The following is a 21,015-nucleotide window of genomic DNA, read 5'->3' on the forward strand; positions in this document are numbered from 1 at the left end:
TCGTTTGTTAATATGATGAAATACATTGATTTTCAGGTCAGATAAGGCACATTCAGATTGGTATAGACATAGACTACTTTAACTGATTTTCAACTGTTTAACTGCATTCCTGGGATATTATTGGATTCTGTTTGTTAAAACTTTGCTTTGAATTTTTGCATCAATGTTTATAAGGGATATTAATCTGTAGTGTTTTTGGACAAATTATACATCTGTGTGGAGAGGGCAATGACACCCCACTCCAGTACTCTTGCCTGGAAAATCCTATGGACGGAGGAGCCTGGTAGGCTGCAGTCCATGGGGTCGCTAAGAGTCAGACACGACTGAGCGACTTCACTTTCCCTTTTCACTTTCATGCATTGGAGAAGGAAATGGCAACCCACTCCAGTGTTCTTGCCTGGAGAATCCCAGGGACGGGGGAGCCTGGTGGGCTGCCGTCTGGGGTCGCACAGAGTCGGACACGACCGAAGTGACTTAGCAGCAGCAATAATCACTTAGATCAAGATGTAGAGTGCTTATATCACCCTAAAAAATTCCTTCATGTTCCCACCTTGTTAAAATCCCCAAAGAAAATCACTGCTCTGCTTTCCATTATCTTAGCTTAGTCTTTTGACTACCTGGAAGTTCATATAATTAGAATAATATGGTATCCATGCTTTTGTTTTTGACTTCCCATGCAACAGGAAGTTTTTGAGGTCCATCCATATTGTTGCATGGATCAATAGATTATTCATTTTCATTGATGAATAGAACTACATTTGGTGACTTATCACATTGTATCTATTTTTTCATTGTAGATTTTTTTTTCTTTTAAATTTTATTTTATTTTTAAACTTTACATAATTGTATTAGTTTTGCCAAATATCAAAATGAATCTGCCACAGGCATACATGTGTTCCCCATCCTGAACCCTCCTCCCTCCTCCCTCCCCACACCATCCCTCTGGGTCGTCCCAGTGCACCAGCCCCAAGCATCCAGTATCGCGCATCGAACCTGGACTGGCAACTCGTTTCTTACATGATATTCTACATGTTTCAATGTCACTCTCCCAAATCTTCCCACCCTCTCCCTCTCCCACAGAGTCCATAAGACTGTTCTATACATCAGTGTCTCTTTTGCTATCTCGTACACCAGGTTATTGTTACCATCTTTCTAAATTCCATATATATGCGTTAGTATACTGTATTTATGTTTTTCCTTCTGGCTTACTTCACTCTGTATAATAGGCTCCAGTTTCATCCACCTCATTAGAACTGATTCAAATGCAGATGAATGGATAAGAAAGCTATGGTACATATACACAATGGAGTATTACTCAGCCATTAAAAAGAATACATTTGAATCAGTTCATTGTAGATTTTTGCATTGTTTTTGGTTTTGTGCTCTAATGAACAAAACCTCTGTGAGACTTCTCTCACATAAATGTTTTTTATGGACATTTGTTTTCATTTCTCTGAGGAAAATACACAGGAGTGTAAATACTCAATCATAGAGGATATGTGCTTAATTTTATTAAAGAGGTAGCCAAACACTTTCCCAGAATAATTAAATCACTCTATATTTCACGAGCAACATATGAGGGTACCAGTTGTTCTCCATCTTTATTAATATTTGGTATTTTATGTTTTAATTTAGCTATTTTAATGATTATAAAGTGGTATCTTGTGGTTTTAATTTTCATGAAGATGAAAATAACGAGCACTTTTTCATGTGTTTTTTGCCTTACATACATCTTACTTTGTGAAAAGTCTGGTTTTAGCTTTTTTCCCCTTTTCATTCAGTTGTTTGCCTTTTCATTATTTGTACACATTCTTGATATATTCTGGATACAAATCTTTATATATATTGATTCATGGTTTTAATGATTCATGGTGTTGCAAAGAGTCGGACACGACTGAGTGAATGAACTGATTGTTTTATTGGATTTCAGTTAGATGAGGACAACTGAAAAGAAGAAAAAAAGATGATTTGAAGTGTTAAACATAAGATATACTGAAAATTAATTTTTACCTAAATTTACCTGTTATCTAATCAGGATCATATTTGGCCTTTATAGTACATATTTCCAAATTCCATTCATGGAAATTTTTATTGGGTTGGTAGAGGTGTTTAAATAAATTAAAAATTTTTACTTTAAGAATTATTTATTTCTATTAACTGAATAAAAGAAGTAACCAGAAAACTGGTCACTGTCACCTTACTTTGTAGACACAAGTCTCCTGAGTGCACCCTTTACATCCTTATTTCTCAGTGTATAGATGACAGGGTTCAACATGGGAGTCACCAAGTTGTAGAAGAGGGTAAGGAATTTCCCTTGGTCCTGAGATGAATTATTTCCTGGTTGCATATACATGTAGATAATATTCCCATAAAACAAGGAGACTACAGTGAGATGGGACCCGCATGTGTTGAAAGCCTTCCTCCTTCCTGCCGCCGACTTCATCCTCAGCACTGCAAGGGCAATGCAGCTATAAGAGATGAGGATGAACGACAGGGGCACCAGAACGATGATCACTGATAGGATGAAAACAGTGCTCTCTACAGCCACTGTATCCACACAGGCAACTTTTATCAGAGCCGGCATCTCACACAGGAAATGTTTCACCCTGCATCTCCCACATCGTGGCAGTTTCATAGTCACTGGAGACATAACCAGGGAGTTGAGAAGTCCAACTCCCCAGGCCACAGACACCAACTTCCAACAGAGCTGAGAGTGCATGAGGACAGAATAGTGGAGGGGCTTGCAGATTGCAGTGAAGCGGTCATAAGCCATGACAGCCAAGAGAACACATTCTGTGCCACCCAGTCCCAGGAACATGAAGAGCTGGATGGCACAACCCACATAACTGATGGTCTTATCTGGGCTGCCTAAGTTGAAAAGCAGCTGGGGGATAGAACTGGTGGTAAAGCAGAGATCTAGGAAGGACAAATTAGTGAGGAAGAAGTACATGGGCGTGTGAAGGCTGGGGTCTAAGCGGGAAACCAGGATGATGACAGCATTGCCCACCAAAGTCACAAGGTAGAAGATGAGGACAAACACGAAGAGGATCTGCTCTAGCTTGGGTCTGTCTGAGAAACCCAACAAGATGAAGCCTTCCTGGCAACTCTGGTTGGTCATGACAGAGGATAATCAGTACACATCTGCAGGGGAGCAAATAGTAACACATTATATTCTTCATGAAGCAGGCTAAGGAATTCACAGAGAGAGGTGGGTCATATCAAGTAATTATGTAAAATAATTACTTAAAATTTCAATATTACATGTAGGTATAAATTGTGTATTTTAGGAATACTATCTTTTAATAATTCTCTTTCTTTTGGATCCTTCCAATTACAATTATTGTGGAATATTAGGAAAACACAGATATACATGAAGGATAGGAAAAGATTACCCACATCCCAGAAACAACCACACTGCAATATTGATTTATTTCTTTTCATTCTTTTGAGTATATGTAATTTATGGCATATATAAATTTATGGCATATTTCCACCCTTATGGCAGAGAGTGAAGAGGAACTAAAAAGCCTCTTAATGAAAGTGAAAGAGGAGATTGAAAAAGTTGGCTTAAAGCTCAACATTCAGAAAACTAAGATCATGGCATCTGGTCCCATCACTTCATGGGAAATAGATGGGGAAACAGTGGAAACAGTGTCAGACTTTATTTTTGGGGGCTCCAAAATCACTGCAGATGGTGATTGCACCCATGAAATTAAAAGATGCTTACTCCTTGGAAGGAAAGTTATGACCAATCTAGATAGCATATTAAAAAGCAGAGACATTACTTTGTCAACAAAAGTCCGTCTAGTCAAGGCTATGGTTTTCCCAGTGGTGATGTGTGGATGTGAGAGTTGGACTGTGAAGAAAGCTGAGTGCCAAAGAATTGATGCTTTTGAACTGTGGTGCTGGGGAAGACTCTTGAGAGTCCCTTGGACTGCAAGGAGATCCAACCAGTCCATTCTTAAGGAGATCAGTCCTGGGTGTTCATTGGAAGGACTGATGCTGAAGCTGAAACTCCAATACTTTGGCCACCTCATGCGAAGAGTTGACTTATTGGAAAAGACCCTGATGCTGGGAGGGGTTGGGGGCAGGAGGAGAAGGGGATGACAGAGGATGAGATGGCTGGATGGCATCACCGACTCGATGGACATGAGTTTGAGTAAACTCTGGGAGTTGGTGATGGACAGGGAGGCCTGGCATGCTGCGATTAATGGGGTCGCAAAGAGTTGGACACGATTGAGCGACTGAACTGAACTGAACTGAATTTAACAAAATATAAATAATAGTGTGTTTACAAATTTTATATTCTACATTTCCTTTCATAATTTTACATTGTGAAAATTTGCTTTGGTTTTAAAGTTCTACAAAAATAATCATTAATGTCTGTATGATCTTCCTGTAGCTGTGTCATCATTTCTCCAATCATTGCTCCATAGTTAATTGTTAACAGTATTTCCAATATTTTAAAGGTCTTGATAGAGAGATTACAGAGGTACCTATTTTACTGAACTCTAAAGCAGCTTATTTTTCCTTAAATCTTTGGCAGTTGTTTGGTGTGCGTGTGTTCATGCTTAGTCATGTCTGACTCTTTGTGACCCCATGGACTGTAGCTGGCCAGGTGCTCCTCTGTCCGTGGAATTTTCCAGGCAAGAATACTGGAGTGGGTCGCCATTTCCTTCTCCAGAGGACCTTCCTGACCCAGGTTCGTCTCTTGCACTGGCAGGTGGATTCTTTTCATTTGGTCTCTGCCTGCAACCCCTAATCTCATATTGTTTAAACTGGGTGATATTAGCTATGAGGTTGATTAATTTTTGATGCTTATTAGCCTTCTGAATTTGGGAAAATGTTTGTCACTGAGCTAGTATGTCACATATCATAGAAAAATTCTATCACTACAACTTGAAAGTGATGTTTTACTTAACAATTAAAATAGGAGTACAAGTTGTTCTTGCTTTTTTTTTAAACTCATTGGAATTCAAGACACAACCTTTCAATTTTTATTCAAAAATTTAATCCATAACAACACATAAATTATTTTGTAAGTCATGGGATTCTTATTTCTAATACTTTATTTTGGAATTCTTATTGTCTTTATTTATAAATATATTCTCTTGTATTTCATAAAAGTTCATTTTTATGAAATTATGTAGTTTTCAATGAATACTGTATTTTAAAAATTTCTTTCCTTTATGAATGAAGTGTATAATTATATTTTTAACTGGATATAAATGTGAGACAGACTTATAGTTTTTTAGATTACACAAATTATATAAAATTATCATTTTATATCAATAGAGACATATGTATAAAATGATATAAAGATTATAAATGATATAAAATAGAATGATATGATTTCATTTATATCATTTAGAAAATTACACATAAATTTTAATTCTATCATGTTGCTTTAAAAAATATGCTTTTTTATCCCCAAGTAAAGACTAATTGTCAAATTAAAAAAAGTCAGATAGCAGATGAATATAAGAAAGCTGTGGTGCATATACACAATGGAGTATTACTCAGCCATTAAAAAGAATAAATTTGAATCAGTTCTAATGAGGTGGTTGAAACTGGAGCTGATTATACAGAGTGAAATAAGCCAGAAAGAAAAACACCAATACAGTATACTAATGCATATATATGGAATTTAGAAAGATGGTAATGATAACTCTGTATTCGAGACAGCAAAAGAGACACAGATGTATAGAACAGTCTTTTGGACTCTGTGGGAGGCGGGGGTAATGATTTGGGAGAATGGCATTGAAACATGTATAATATCATATGAGAAACGAATCGCCAGTCCGGGTTTGATGCAGGATACAGGATGCTTGGGGCTGGTGCACTGGGATGACCCAGAGGGATGCTATGAGGAGGGAGGTGGGAGGGGGGTTCAGGATTGGGAATGCGTGTACACCCGTGCAGGATTCATGTTGATGTATGGCAAAACCAATACAATATTGTAAAGTAATTAGCCTCTAATTAAAATAAATAAAGTAAAAAAATAAAAATAAAAAAGCCAGATAAATCATTTTTTCATATTTAAAACCTATGGATCAATTCAAAAGTCATAAGCATGTGTTTTATAAAAACTTTTCAAGAAAAATCTCAAAATTCTTTCAATTCTTCCTAGAGCCAAAAATCCCCTTGATTGCATTAGTAATTAAAGAAGTAAAAGTTTTAGATTTACTTGAATGTGTCAGAAACACTTCCAAAATCAGAGAGTTTAAAATGCTCAAAGGTAATTTTATGATCTGACATATAACAGGACATTTCTCAGCACCTTAAATTAACAAATTAATAAAGATGTTTCCTATACTCTATGTCCAGAATATGGTGTTTGAGTCAAAAGACTGTGTCAATACTCTGTGTATTGGGCTATGAAATAATTTTAGCCTTATAAGTTTGATGTGAAATTACAGCTTTCAGTGCCACCTCTCCCTCAGGTGCTTAAAGAGTTTATGACTACCAGATACCACTTCAAATTGTTACTGTAACTAGTTCCTACTATAACTAGTAATGTTCTCTGGCCAAACAAGTATAAAACAAGATCTGGGAAGGATAAGAAAGAGTGAAGGAATCACATCTCCATCTCCACTTCTACACCAGTATCTCATACACATTGATCTTTTACACACGATTACACATGTTTGTGAAATACATTGCACATCATAAACCATGTTAGATGTTTGTTATTATGATTACAAACAGAAAAAAACAGGTCTATGTTACACATGATCAAGAAGAGAATCTTTCCCATGCTATTTTGGGTATAAATAATAGTAGTGTTATTACTAAACAGTTTTAGTCAGTTTAAATTAATTAAACCTGTAGAGATGGCCTAAGAAGAAAACTTAGATTTTTAAAAAAATTTGTTCGCCTATTTATTTATGGCTACATTGCATCTTTGTTGCTGTGTGTGGGCTTTCTCTAGTTGTGGTGAGTGGGGCTACTCTCTAGTTGGGTTGCTTGGGCTTGTCATTGCAGTAGCTTCTCTTGTGGAACCTGAGCTCTAGGCACTAGGGGTTTAGTAGTTGTGGCACAAGGGCTTAGTTGTCCCACAGAATGTGGAATCTTTCTGGAGCAGGGATCAAACCTATGCCCCCTGTACTGCAAGGAAGATTGTCAACCACTGGACCACCAGGGAAGTCTCCTGAGAAGAAAACTTTTGACTGAAAGTTATAGTCCAAGTGATTTTAAAAGACTTCTACTAATACATAGATTGATACAACCTCAGATCAGGAAGGAGAAGGCAATGGCACCCCACTCCAGTACTCTTGCCTGGAAAATCCCATGGATGGAGGAGTCTGGTAGGCTGCAGTCCATGGGGTCGCTACGAGTCAGACATGACTGAGCGACTTCACTTTCAATTTTCACTTTCATGCATTGGAGAAGGAAATGGCAACCCACTCCAGTGTTCTTGCCTGGAGACAAGAACAGGGACGGAGGAGCCTGGTGGGCTGCCGTCTATGGGGTTGCATAGAGTCAGACACGACTGTAGTGACTTAGCAGCAGCAGTAGCAGATCAGGAAGTTCAGATTATGATCTTTGGAATAAGAATTACTGAAAATATTTATATTGATAAATAAATACATATTTAGCAAATATTTACTGAACCCTTGTTGTTTGCCAAACACTGTACTGTATGTCAGAGATAAAAGATTACTAAAATAGATAGCAATTTACTTCACGATTTATAGTCTAGTGGGAAAACAATCATCAAAAACTCACACAATTAAATGTATAATAATTATCAGTGATACTAAGCCCTTACACTAGCACTGTGCTATTTTCTTGGGCTGCTTTATTTAATACTCATACCTGAATTTGAAGGATTTAGGCATTAAGTAACTTACCAAGGGTACACAGCTAGGAAGTTCTGGATGTGGAATTCAGATTCAGATTTATTTGACTCTCAAACCAAGTTTCTAAACACCATGGGGCTAAAACAGAAAGATAATGTATTTACTCAATTCCCAAATATCACCTGTTGGATGCAGTTAAGATGGATTGAGTGCTCTGAGTCCTTTAATCATGATTTAGTCCCAATCAAAGAAGAATGTCAAAGTCTATTCAAGATAAATCAAGTTAGGGAAATGTCACCAAAAACTCAGTCTTCTCAAACAAATTTTAAAAGCATAGTTACTAATTAGCTCAAAGTTTGCTGGATTTTAAGTAGAAAAGTAATCAATTCAAACATAAAGTTATATATCGTGGTGGCAGTTTAGTTGCTAAGTCATGCGGGACTCTTGAGACCCCACAGACTGTAGCCCACCAGGCTCCTCTGTCCATGGGATTTTCCAGGCAAGAATACTGGAGTGGGTTGCTATTTCCTCCTCTAGGGGATCTTCCTGACCCAGGGATTGAACTTGCATCGCGGCTGAGCCATCAGGGAAGCCTAGTGTTATATATAGACCAAGATAAATTGCTAAAAATAGCCTTTTTGGAAAACTAGATATTGCAAGTACAACCGAGAACAATTATTGAAAAGACTTTCAATTATTAATAAAATAATTTAAATAATAAATTAATAAATAATTTAAATAATAATAAAATAAAATAATTTCAACTATTACAAGAATTATGTGACATAACTTGTTTTCCAGTAAAAATAGATAAAATATGCCAAAAATCTAGATTCATTTTAATATTCTAAGTCAATAATTACAGCCAGAATATATATTATTTGGCCCACACACACATGGATACTATTGGTTGCTCCTGTTTTTAAATTTTTTTAAATCTAATTTGTTTATTTCTTACTTATTGAACATTAATTTTCATTAGACAACAGGTAGGTGGAAATGTGTTCAGACATATGGGGAGAGCTCTGATTTTTCTCATAAGCAATCTTGCTAATCTGATTTGCCTTCATTTGTGATGGGTTTAGACGTTAGAAACCTAAGGTCGATGTTGACAAGGCATGAGTTAATTGCTGACAAGAGGTAGGAGGTGTAGGATAGGAAGAGAAGTGGAAGGAAAGCAAGACAGAAAGTAGTTCTAAATGTGGTGAATCAAAGTGTAGAAACAAGTATATCACAAAAGTTACACGATCAATGGAAGAATGACAATAACAATGAAATAGCTGATAGTATTGGTTAAAGCACCATCAATAGATACTAAAATTGGTAAATCAAGGAATCAAGGTGTAAGTACAGGTTTAGAATTAGTAAATTGAGCCAAACAAGAAAGAGTTAAAAACTGCATCCTTGGAATGTGCAATTTGATGTTGGAAGATACTGTATAAATTTTTTTTTTCTGTTATTGACTTTTTTTCTACTTCTTATTGCGTTAATTTTGTGTATATTATTTTGATTAAAATACATGTTTTAAAGCGAAACTTATAATCTAGTTCTTTAGAAAAATATAGATGTAAAATATATAGCTCAAAATAGTATATTAGAACAATCGTTCAAACCATGGCTCTACCCCTTACCAGTCTTATGACCTTGATCCAAATACAAAACTGCTCTGTTTTCACTTTCCTTTTCTGTGAGATAGGGAAGGTAAAGTACAAATCTTATGGAACTTTAGGATGAAAGAATGAAATTATATATGCAGTTATATTGGATAGCATATTGAACTGTGTCATAGCAATGTAACAAAGACTACTTATTATTTTAGTCTAATTATTTTCATTAACTTATTATCTTTTTTTTTTATTCCATTGTCAAGTCTTTTCTATTCCATTGTGAAATGGAACCCAAGAGAACATTTCAAAATTGGCATGGACAAAAATATCAAATGCTGTCAGTATGTCGCACAAAGAAAATAACAAAATCAAGAACCGCTCATATTGCCAAGCACAAATCTTGAGTGCTAGTATTGACATTTCTCATATTTTGGATCTAATTTATTTCATATATTATTCTGAGTAATATATTCTTTATACTTGACTCAAATACCATTCATAAGCTGATGGTTACCAAATCTTAGATTTTTATTCCAAAATATAGACCTGCATATTCTTCTTTTTTCTGAATATTTTTACTTGAGTGACTAATAGTTGAGAAATAGATAGCATTCTGATAATGAGCCCAGACACTGGAGCATGGTTTCAGATTCCAGCAGTGCTACTGAATAGCTAAGGGATTCCCTAGTGGCTCAGATGGTAAAGATCTGCCTGCAATTCAGGAGACCTAAATTCAATCCCTGGGTCAGGAAGATCCCCTGGAGAAGGAAATGGCAACCCACTCCAGTATTCTTGCCTGGAAAATCCCATGGTTGGAGGAGCCACTGAATAGCTAAGAGACTTTGGACAAGTTACTTAAACACTCTGTATCCAACTTTATAATCTGTAAAATGGGCATAATAATAGTTCTAAAGAGAGTTGTTTAAAGAGTTAAATATTTGACATGCTTGAAGGTGAGTCACTCAGTCATGTCCAAGTCTTTGTGACCCCATGGACTATACAGTCCTGGAATTCTCCAGGCCAGAATACTAGAGTTGGTAGCCTTTCCCTTCTCCAGGGGATCGTCCTAACCCAGGGATCAAATTGGGGTCTCCCACATTGCAGGTGGATTCTTTACCAGCTGAGCCACAAGGGAAGCCCAAGGGTACTGTAGTGGATAGCTTATCCCTTCTCCAGGGGATCTTACCAACCCAGGAATCGAACCGGGGTCTCCTGCCTTTTAGGCAGATTCTTTACCAACTGAGCTATCAGGGAAGCCTATATATGTACACATATATATACACACTTTTAATTTGTTTGTTGAGTTATTTACCAGGACTTGAGTTTATCAGGCAAACTGAGTCTAGACATGCCCAGATACATCCCAAACAGAGGGGCAACCAGGCTTCAGTTTTCACAGAGATTATTGAGGCTATGGGAAATTGTTAGGTTCAGAAGAGCAGACAAATTTTAAAGAACTCCTAGGAAAATCTGGATGTGAAATAGGTTCTGAAATTTGGGAACATGGTATGTAATGTGCTGATGGATGATGCTGACTTGATGCTCTCCTACTCTTGGTATGTCTCCACGTTCTCACTTTTTGCAAAAGCAGCAAAGAATAATGAATAAGGCCACTTTGGTCAGATCAACCTTGATTTAAAGTAAGGCTCAGGCCCTGGTTTGTAGCTGTGTAACCTTAGGCAAGTTATATTCACATGAGTGTCCTTAACTGTCCATTGAGATGAAAACCATAGTAACAATATCCCTCTCTCTGGAGTAAAGATTAAGAAGCTAATTTATGCATTGTTTCTTATTCTGCCTGTACTGTGCTTAGTCACTCAGTCCAACTCTCTGCGACCTCATGGACTGTAGCCCACCAGGCTCTTCTGTCCATGGAGATTCTCCATGCAAGAATACTGGAGTGGATTACCATTTACTCCTCCAGCGTATCTTCCCAACCCAGGGATTGAACCCAGGTCTCCCGCATTGCAGGCAGACTCTTTACCATCTGAGCCATCAGGGAAGTCCTCTTGTTCTGCCTAACAATATCAAATACCTAAAGATTTATTATTATCACAATAGTTATATTCCTTGTAAGTGTTCCTGTCCTCACATAGCTCAAGGACTGCTGGGTTTTAAAGAAGGGTTACTTGTTGTGTTTATATGCAGCATTTTTTTTTTCTTAATATCCAGTCATCCGTTTCATCTAGGCAGTATACTAGAACTAGAGCAGTAAAGTCAACTATGTTATTCAATTGGAGTTAGTGAGTTTGGGGTCTTATAATGTTGGAAGTAAAGAAATGAAGAATATGTCTATTTCAAAGTCCCGTTTGCCTGATCATACCTTCCTGTCTTCTTTTCTTTTTCTATTACTATCTGTTCCACTGCAAAAAAAAAAATATAGTACTGCTTGTCTTCCTGATTTTATTTTTCTTCAATAATATTCTCTTTATTTATAATTCATTCAAAATTTCCAGTCTATATTCAAAAACCTTTGGTAGTTTAGTCAACTAACAAGTAGTCATTCCTACTTGTACAGAATGAAAGCTTGAGGTATATTTAAGAAAAAATAAAATATAAATGTCTACCATATAACTGACACTATGAAAATTTCTCAGGATAATATGACAAACAATATGTAGATAATCCTTGATTTCACAGAGCTTATAGTTTAGAATGGAATGCAGAGAACAATATGGCAACTATAATAGTGATATAAAATGTGATTAGAAGGTGTATAAGACTTAGATGAGGTACTTACCTAAAACCCAAGGGATGAGGATGTTTCTTGGAAGAAGTAAGGCTTCCCTGGTGGCACTAGTGGCAAAGAACCCACCTGCCAATGCAGAAGATCTGGGTTCGATCTCTGGGTGGGGAAGATCCCCAGGAGGAGGAAATGGCAACCCACTCCAGTATTCTTGCCTGGAGAATCCCATGGACAGAGGAACCTGGCAGGCTATAGTCCATGGGGTTGCAAAGAGTCAGACATGACTGATATAACACAAACTTAGATGAGGTACTTACCTAAAACCCAAGGGATAAGGAATATTTCTTGGAAGAAGTAGTACCTCAGATAAGAGCTTTAACATGAGAGAACTAGAGTCAAGGAAAAGAGTGGCACATGGGAGAAGCTGAAATGGCTTGGTTTTGTGGAATGTGATGAGGGAATGAAATTCACTCAAACTGGAGAAGTAATAAAGGCTAGTGTATGCATGGTCTTGTAGTTCATGTTAACAATTTCTGTCTTTATGTTAAAAAAGAGAGGAGTGCTAAGTAATTTAAAGTAGTTGTTGCAGAAACCAGTACTCGAGAAACCAAGCACCACACTCGGAGAGTTGGAGAACTCAGGTTTATTATGCTGGTGGGCCCAAATGAGTTAACACTCCAAGCTCAGAGCCCCGAACAAAGGCGTTACAGAGTTTTTATAGCCAGACGATAGTGGGCAACACTAGCTGTTAAGAGGCTGGTTTAAACTAAGGGGTTTTGCATGTGCAGGAACAGCAGTCAAGATGGGGAGGGGGATGCCTGACCTTTACATGGACAGGCATGATTAATCATGGTTGCAGGGGCTGGGCAATTGCAAAGAGCAGAACAAAGGTGAGTGAGATAAGCTCCAGTTCCTAGTATTGTAAGCCCCTACTTTCTGAGACTACGTGACCTACATGATCCAGACTTTGCAAGGAGCAAGCTGAGTTACAGAGGCAGAAGGAGCAGGATGTTATGTAAAGTTTTAACTTTTCCTCTTCATAGTTACATGAGTGAATTTGGATTTTAGAACTTATTCTGGCTGCAATGAATTAGAAAAGAGCAATATTGGAAAGTAGGAGACAATCTTGGGATGGCTACAGTTATCTAGGTGAAAAATGTTGGTAATCTGTTATTCTGTGAAAGCTGCAAGAAAAAGAAGTGTACACACCACTATTTACAAAATAGATAACTAATAAAGACCTAAGTATAGCACAGGGAACTTTACTCAATACTCTGTAATGACCTATATGGGAAAAGAATCTAGAAACAAGAGGCTATGTGTATACGTATAACTGATTCACTTTGCTGTACACCTGAAACTGATACAACATTGTAAATCAGCTATACTGCCTCCAACTCTGAGAAAAGAAGTGTACAGCTGGACAAGTGATGGAGAGAAAATCTGCATCACTGGGGGATTTATCAGATGAGAGATGACACAGTGGTGAAGCAAGGTCTTCAAGTTTTTCTGGTGGGCTGCACAGATGCTTAATAAAGTAGGAACACAGAAGGAAAGGAGTACCTTTGAATTAGTGGAAACAACCAATTTAATTTGGGGGCCAAGTAAGTGTAAAGTATCTACAGAACCTTGTAGTGAAAAAGCCCAAAGGCGGATGGACATCTGCATCCTTTCCAACTTATGAAATCACTTTTGTTCTTATATATTATGTATATATACATGATATATTTGTTTATCTGGGAAACAAAAAGAATTTTTAGAGACTTTTCAATCTTTTTAAAAAATTAAAAAGACATCCATTCAGGCACATATTAAGGCAACATGATCTGTAGAATGTTTTAAAGATTTAGGAAAGGATTTTACTACATGGTTATTTTTATTTTGCATTTGCTTATGATTTGCTAAGCACACAAGGTACAGGAATTATCAATCTGTTTAAGAAGTTTAAGATCATTGATTTGTTCTCAAAACTGAATCTGATGTGAAAAAATAAGTAACCAGTCTATATTTAGAGATAAGAATAGTAACGTACAATAAAATTAATAGACTACCAGTATCAAAATAAGAACCTCATTCCACTTTAGCTTGTATTAGTGAAATCTTAAACTCTTAAACTCTGGGAACTTCCTAGACTAGTTAAAATCACAATTGAAGTTGCATTGCTTGCTCAGGTGATAGTGATTTAGAAAAAACTTTGGAAACTGCCACATGGCTTCTGAAAGGTCATTGACCTCTGATCCAATGGAAAACTTGGAAAGGATCATATGGGTTTCTTTTCTAAATAGGTTATGTTACATTGGAGAAGGCAATGGCACCCCACTCCAGTACTCTTGCCTGGAAAATCCCATGGATGGAGGAGCCTGGTAGGCTGCAGTCCATGGGGTCGCTAAGAGTCGGACACGACTGAGCTACTTCACTTTCACTTTTCACTTTCATGCATTGGAGAAGGAAATGGCAACCCACTCCAGTGTTCTTGCCTGGAGAATCCCAGGGATGGGGGAGCCTGGTGGGCTACCGTCTATGGGGTCACACAGAGTTGGACACGACTGAAGTGACTTAGCTTAGCTTAGCTTAGCTTAAACTGATAGAAATTTTATCCAGTGGGATGAATCAGTTATCACTGATGGTTTTTCAAAAGACTGAAAGATTTTGTCTGTTTATATCAAGTTTCCTTAAAGTATTCTAAACTAAAAACACTTTGAAATATATTTTACCTATATGCTATATCAGCACACACGGATCTTCGGCAAATAGAATATTAACATTATCTAAACAAACAAAAACCTGATGATTTTTAGTATAACTATACATTTCTGACATCATAATTAGCAATAGTTAGTAATTGTTGTTTGTGAATGTATAGAATTCTTGAAGTTGGATAAAAGCTCTGTGTTGGAATCCAGGAATCTGAAATTTATCTGGAATTTCATAAGCCTGGATTTTTTTTAGTACTTCATTTGTTTACATGAATTCTACTTCTATGATTATATATTATTAGTTACATTAAAAGTTATGTTCCAGTCTAGTAGTTGCTTCCTAATGCAATTCTTCCTATTGCCCTCTTTTTTCCTAGATATGTCAAAGAAAAATATAGTCATTATATACCATTAATATCATTAAATATGACTGCCAATTATGTTTTTATGGCTAGGAAACAAGTAGACTAGCATAATAAAAAAAGTCATTGTCAAAAAATAATTCAATTATTAAAATAGAACTTGCCTTCTCTTAAAGTATCCATGAGGAAATATTGTCAGGATTTACTTCTGTTGTAATTCTTCTTCTCTCACTATTTTTTCCTTTCTTCTGAAAATCGGTTTTAATCCTTGGAAGCTGATTTGTGGTCTCTATTCTTGAGGATATTTGCCCTTCTGTCACTTTACCTTGAAGCTTGCTTTTGAACTTGCACAGATAATTCCTACAAGGAGGCCAGTGTGAGAAAGCAAACACACACCAAACAAGTGTATGGTTTATACCTACAACCTGGGCCTCAGTCCCTTTGACCCTCAACTTATGCTGGGCACCAGGATCATTTTCCATTTGTGAAGCCCATGGAAGGTTTCAGCATATTGCACACCAGAAATCCGAGATCAGACCTTCAGACTCTTAAAGGACTATTCTAAAGTAATAAAGACCATTTATACTTTAAAATGTTCCTGAACTTCTCAGATTGGAGATCTAAAAATATTTTACTATCTTCACTAAAGCCTTTGGGAAAACATATTCCAGTGAAGCAATTAGAAAACTTTGCTCTTCTGCCCAGAAAGGAAAACCAGTGGGACATATGTAAGGTAACTAAAATCTGCACTTCCTTTAGTCTTTGAGTATCGGAGTGGAGGGAAGCAGGGCACTTGTTTTTATATTGGATAAGAAGTCTATCTCCTTGAAATCATCTTTAAGGCTGAGAAGACTTAGTCAAGCCTGAGACCATTCTAAAAACAATTGGTGTTCTTTTAGGTGCCAGACTTTTTTGCTTTTTGTTCTTTTTTTAAAGTATTTTTTAGCTGCTTGCAATTGCCCCGAGGCATGTGGGATCATAGTTCCCCAACCAGGGATCAAACCCATGTGCCCTGCACAGCAAGATTGGACCACCAGGGAAATCCCCAGAAGTTATTTCAAACAAGTTTTGGTTTTGTCATGATTTCAAACTTACAGAAGAGTTGTAATACTATTTGTCTTGTTGTTTAGTCTCGAATTCGTGTCCGACTCCTTTGCAACCCCATGGACTGTAGCCCACCAGTTTCCTCTGTTCATGGGATTCTCCAGAATACTGGAGTGGGTTGCCATGCCCTCCTCCTGGAGTCTTCCCGACCCAGAGGTCAAACCCGGGCCTCCTGGATTGGCAGGTGGATTCTTACCACTAAGCTATCTGGGAAGCCCATACCTACAGAAAAGTCATAGTGAAGAGAGTTACTGTGAACCCTTTACCTAGCTTCCCATCATATGAGCACTTTATACAACCACATTTCTCTGTCCTTTTGATATGTCCCTGCCATTCTTTGAACACTTCCTTACTTTTTAGCACAAAATATCCAGGTTAATCTTTTTAAACTTTTCAATTGCATTTCGGATTCAGCCATTTTTCCAAGGGGCCCTAACACACAGGGATAAGTAGCAATTTGCCTCCACTTTTTAAATACAGAATTCTTTGTCCAGTTTCCAGATACGTGCTGGTACTGAGAATCAGAAGAGATCATGGAACTAAAAGGAGACAGTGTCCACTGAAGAAGGACAGCCAATGTCACTACACTCTTAAATTGAGGCTTTGTATTGATCTTCAGTAACAATTTCCACTGTTCCTTTCTAAATGGCACTCGAGTTATTTACCAGAATAACTGTGTACTGGGAAATGGAAAGTCTCAGAGATTTCAAGGATTATTGTGTAGAAGAGGTCAAGGTAACACTGATATCAAGCAGACACAAAATACCATCATGGACACTGTTGGAATGGAGCCACACATGAGCCAACTGATGAATGGAGTCCTGGCCTAAGTTGATCTTAAAATTTAGTCCCTATATAGCTCATATTTTTGATACCATTGCAAATTGTATTTTTATTTCAATTTGAGGATTTAATGCTATTATGTAGAGATATAATTTCTCTATTGTTTAACTTCCAACCTTACTAAATCTACCAATTAGTTTTAATAACTTTTGGGGGGTAGATTCCAACACATATCCTATAGATGATCATGGATCAACTTATCTATGGATAAGGCCAGTTTTATTTCTTCTTTTCCATAATAAGTGCTTTTTATTTTTTTCCCTTATTGGACTGGCCAGAACCTCCAGGACAGTACTGAATTGTAGTGGCCAGAGTTAGCATTTTGCCTTTTTCCTGATAGAGAAAAGTAGAGCTGGAGTTTAATGTTTTGGAAGCTGTTTTTCAGTTTGTGATAGTGCCTTTTATTCTTAGTTTACTGAAAGTTTTAATCATAAATGAATGTTGAATTTTTCTGCTTCTATTGAGATGACCATATAGTTTATTCTCTTTTTAGGCAGTTAGTATGGTGAATTATGTTGATTTTAAACTGTAAATCCATCTATCATTCCTGTAATAAACCCTGATTGGTCAAGATATGTAGTTCTTTTTGTGTACTGTGGGATTGAATTTGCTAAAATTTTAAGGTTTTTTTGAATCTATGTTCATGAGGGATATTGGGCTTTTTTGTTTTCTTATGACTTTCTGGTTCTGTTGTCAGAGTAGTGCTGGCCTTAAAGGATGAATTCAGAAGTATTCAGTCTGCTTCAGTTTTCTGGAAGAGTTTGTATAGAACTGGTATTACTTTTAACTAAATGGTAGAATTCACCAGTGAAACCATAAATTCCTTGAATTCTTTGTGACTTTTAGCTTCAAATTCAATTTCTTTAACAGATTAAAGACTATTCAGAATCTTATTGAACAAGCTTTAGATAGTATGTGTAATTCAAGAAATCTTTCTCATCCCATAAATTGTTGAATTTATTGGAATGATTTTTAGTAATTATTTATTATTTTTTATTATCTGTAGTGTCTGTAATGATATCAACTGTTTCATACTTCATATTGGTAATTGTGTCTCCTTCACCCCAATCATTCTGGGTAAGAGGTTTATCAATTTTATTGATAGTCCCAAAGAACATGCTTTTGGTTTCATAGTTTTCAAAAATTTTGTTTATTGATTTCACTTCTACTGAAATTTGATATTTTGTTATTTCCTTTTCTTCTGTTATTATTGAGTTTCCATTTGTTCTTATTTCCTAGTTCTTTAAAGTGAAAGTTGAGGATTTTTTTTGTATTCTTTCTTCAATTACATTTAATGTGATTATCAACATGCTTGCCTGTAAATCTGTCATCTGTCATACTTATTGTTTCCTATTTTTTTATCTGTTTTTTTCTTTTCCCCTCTTTTCCTGCTTTCTTTATATTACTGATTGTTTTATAATTACATTTATTTATTTTCTTTCTTGCCTTACTAGCTGTATCTCTGTTTAATTTATTCATGTAGTAAATGACAACCCACTCCAGTATTCTTGCCTGGAAATCCCATGGACAGAGGAGCCTGGCAGGTTACCGCACATGGGTTGCAAGAGTTGGACATAAGCATGAATACATCTTTAACTTATGACAATCTGGCTTCAAATAATATTTTACCACTTCATCCATCTATTATGTTATTTTTGTCTTACATTTTACTCCTATGTATATACCTTTAACTTATCAGAGTCTAACTGCCTTTAACTGGTTGAGATGAATCATTTCAAAGATATTCATTTTAGTTTGTAAACAGGAACTCTAAAAATTAGAGAAGGACCTTTTTTTTTTTCTTCTTCACAAAAAGATATCTGGACAGCTTCAGCTATGCATCACAGCCTTCTCCAGAAATGACTGCTGACATAAGTGTTAGTTGCTCAGTCCTATCTGACTCTTTGCAACCCCATGGACTGTAGCCCACCAGGCTCCTCTGTCCATGGAATTCACCAGGCAAGAATACTGGAGCGGGTAGCTATTCCCTTCTTCAGGAGATCTTCCTGACCCAGGAATTGAACCTGGGTCTCCTGCAATGTAGGCAAATTCTTTACCATCTAAGCCACCAGGGAAGCCTTAAGGCTTCCTTAACTATCCTGTTTTCCTTTCTGCTTTCCTCAGCAGTAAGTTTCCAGGGCTAATGAATTAGAACTTGCTTGGACTTTAATACCATATTCCTTAAATAAGAACATTTAGTTTTATTTATTCTTTAAATAATAGCACATTTCTGAAGTCCAAGAAATAAGGGCAACCATCGATGAGTAAGCTCCTGTTTCCATAAGAATCCAAATACCCAAGTATTCTAGATATCCTGGATTTGTGTATGTGTGCAGATGTGTATCTCAAATGTGAGAGAACCATATATATGCCTATGGCATGAGAAGGAGAATATTTTTCTACCGTTTACTTTTTGATCTGTCTCTGCCAAATGACATGGACTAGGGAAAATAAGCTTACATAGTATTGAAAAAAAATTTAAAGCAACTGGATTTAAGATATAACTAAAAAGCCGTTCCCATTTTTCATGACTTGCCTTAGTTCACTTTAGAATCATGCTGAATTCTTTCTAGTTTTCTTTACTTCAGCATCATCCAACTCACTGTATCTTTTCTTTTATGTTTATTTTATACAGTGTTCTATAAGAAAATTAGAGATACCAAGGGAACATTTCATGCAAAGATGGGCTCGATAAAGGACAGAAATGGCATGGACCTAACAGAAGCAGAAGATATTAAGAAGAGGTAGCAAGAATACACAGAAGAACTGTACTAAAAAGATTTGCACAGCCCAGATAATCACAATGGTGTGATCACTCACCTAGAGCCAGAAATCCTGGAAAGTGAAGTCAAGTGGGCCTGAGAAAGCATCACTACAAAGCTAGTGGAGGTGATGGAATTCCAGTTGAGCTATTTCAAATCCTGAAAGATGATGCTGTGAAAGTGCTGCACTCCATATGCCAGCAAATTTGGAAAACTCAGCAGTGGCCACAGGACTGGAAAAGGTCAGTTTTCATTCCAATCCCAAAGAAAGGCAATGCCAAAGAATGCTCAAACTACTGCACAATTGCACTCATCTCACACACTAGTAAAGTAATGCTCAAAATTCTTCAAGCCAGGCTTCAGCAATATGTGAACCATGAACTTCCAGATGTTCAAGCTGGTTTTAGAAAAGGCAGAGGAACCAGAGACCAAATTGCCAACATCTGCTGGATCATTGAAAAAGCAAGAGAGTTCCAGAAAAACATCTATTTCTGCTTTATTGACTATGCCAAAGCCTTTGACTGTGTGGATCACAATAAACTGTGGACAATTCTGAAAGAGATGGGACTACCAGACCATCTGACGTGTCTCTTGAGAAACCTGTATGCAGGTCAGGAAGCAACAGTTAGAACTGGACATGGAACAACAGACTGGTTCCAAATAGGAAAAGGAATACATCAAGGCTGTATATTGTCACCCTGCTTATTTAACTTATACACAGAGTACATCATAAGAAACGCTGGGCTGGAAGAAGCACAAGCTGGAATCAAGATTGCTAGGAGAAATATCAATAACCACAGATATGCAGATGACACCACCCTTATGGCAGAAAGTGAAGAGGAACTAAAAGCCTCTTGGTAAAAGTGAAAGAGGAGAGTGAAAAAGTTGGCTTAAAGCTCAACATTCAGAAAATGAAGATCATGGCATCTCGTCCCATCACTTCATGGGAAATAGATGGGGAAACAGTGGAAACAGTGTCAGACTTTAATTTTTTGGGCTCCAAAATCACTGCAGATGGTGATTGCAGCCATGAAGTTAAAAGACGCTTACTCCTTGGAAGGAAAGTTATGACCAACCTAGACAGCATATTAAAAAGCAGAGACATTACTTTGCCAACACAGATCTGTCTAGTCAAGGCTATGGCTTTTCCAGT

At 36.9% G+C, this 21,015-nt stretch overlaps 1 protein-coding gene and 1 long non-coding RNA gene across 2 annotated transcripts; one reads left to right on the forward strand and one right to left on the reverse strand.

Moving 5' to 3' along the window:
- Window positions 1-2,197: 2,197 nt before the first annotated feature.
- LOC147347364 (olfactory receptor 2W3-like) lies at window positions 2,198-3,133 on the reverse strand. Its single transcript, XM_086369847.1, has one exon. It carries the CDS (start codon window positions 3,116-3,118, stop codon window positions 2,198-2,200), a length of 921 nt encoding a protein of 306 aa, XP_086225973.1. The 5' UTR covers window positions 3,119-3,133.
- Window positions 3,134-4,599: 1,466 nt separating this feature from the next.
- On the forward strand, window positions 4,600-19,878 carry LOC147347365 (uncharacterized). Its single transcript, XR_015152278.1, has 2 exons — window positions 4,600-4,702; window positions 19,736-19,878. It is a non-coding gene; the product is annotated as an uncharacterized LOC147347365 (long non-coding RNA).
- Window positions 19,879-21,015: the final 1,137 nt, after the last annotated feature.

Source organism: Bos grunniens, chromosome 23 (assembly GCF_055505025.1).
Source record: "Bos grunniens cultivar Pamir isolate PY7600 chromosome 23, Bosgru_T2T1.0, whole genome shotgun sequence".
Classification (NCBI taxonomy): domain Eukaryota; kingdom Metazoa; phylum Chordata; class Mammalia; order Artiodactyla; family Bovidae; genus Bos; species Bos grunniens.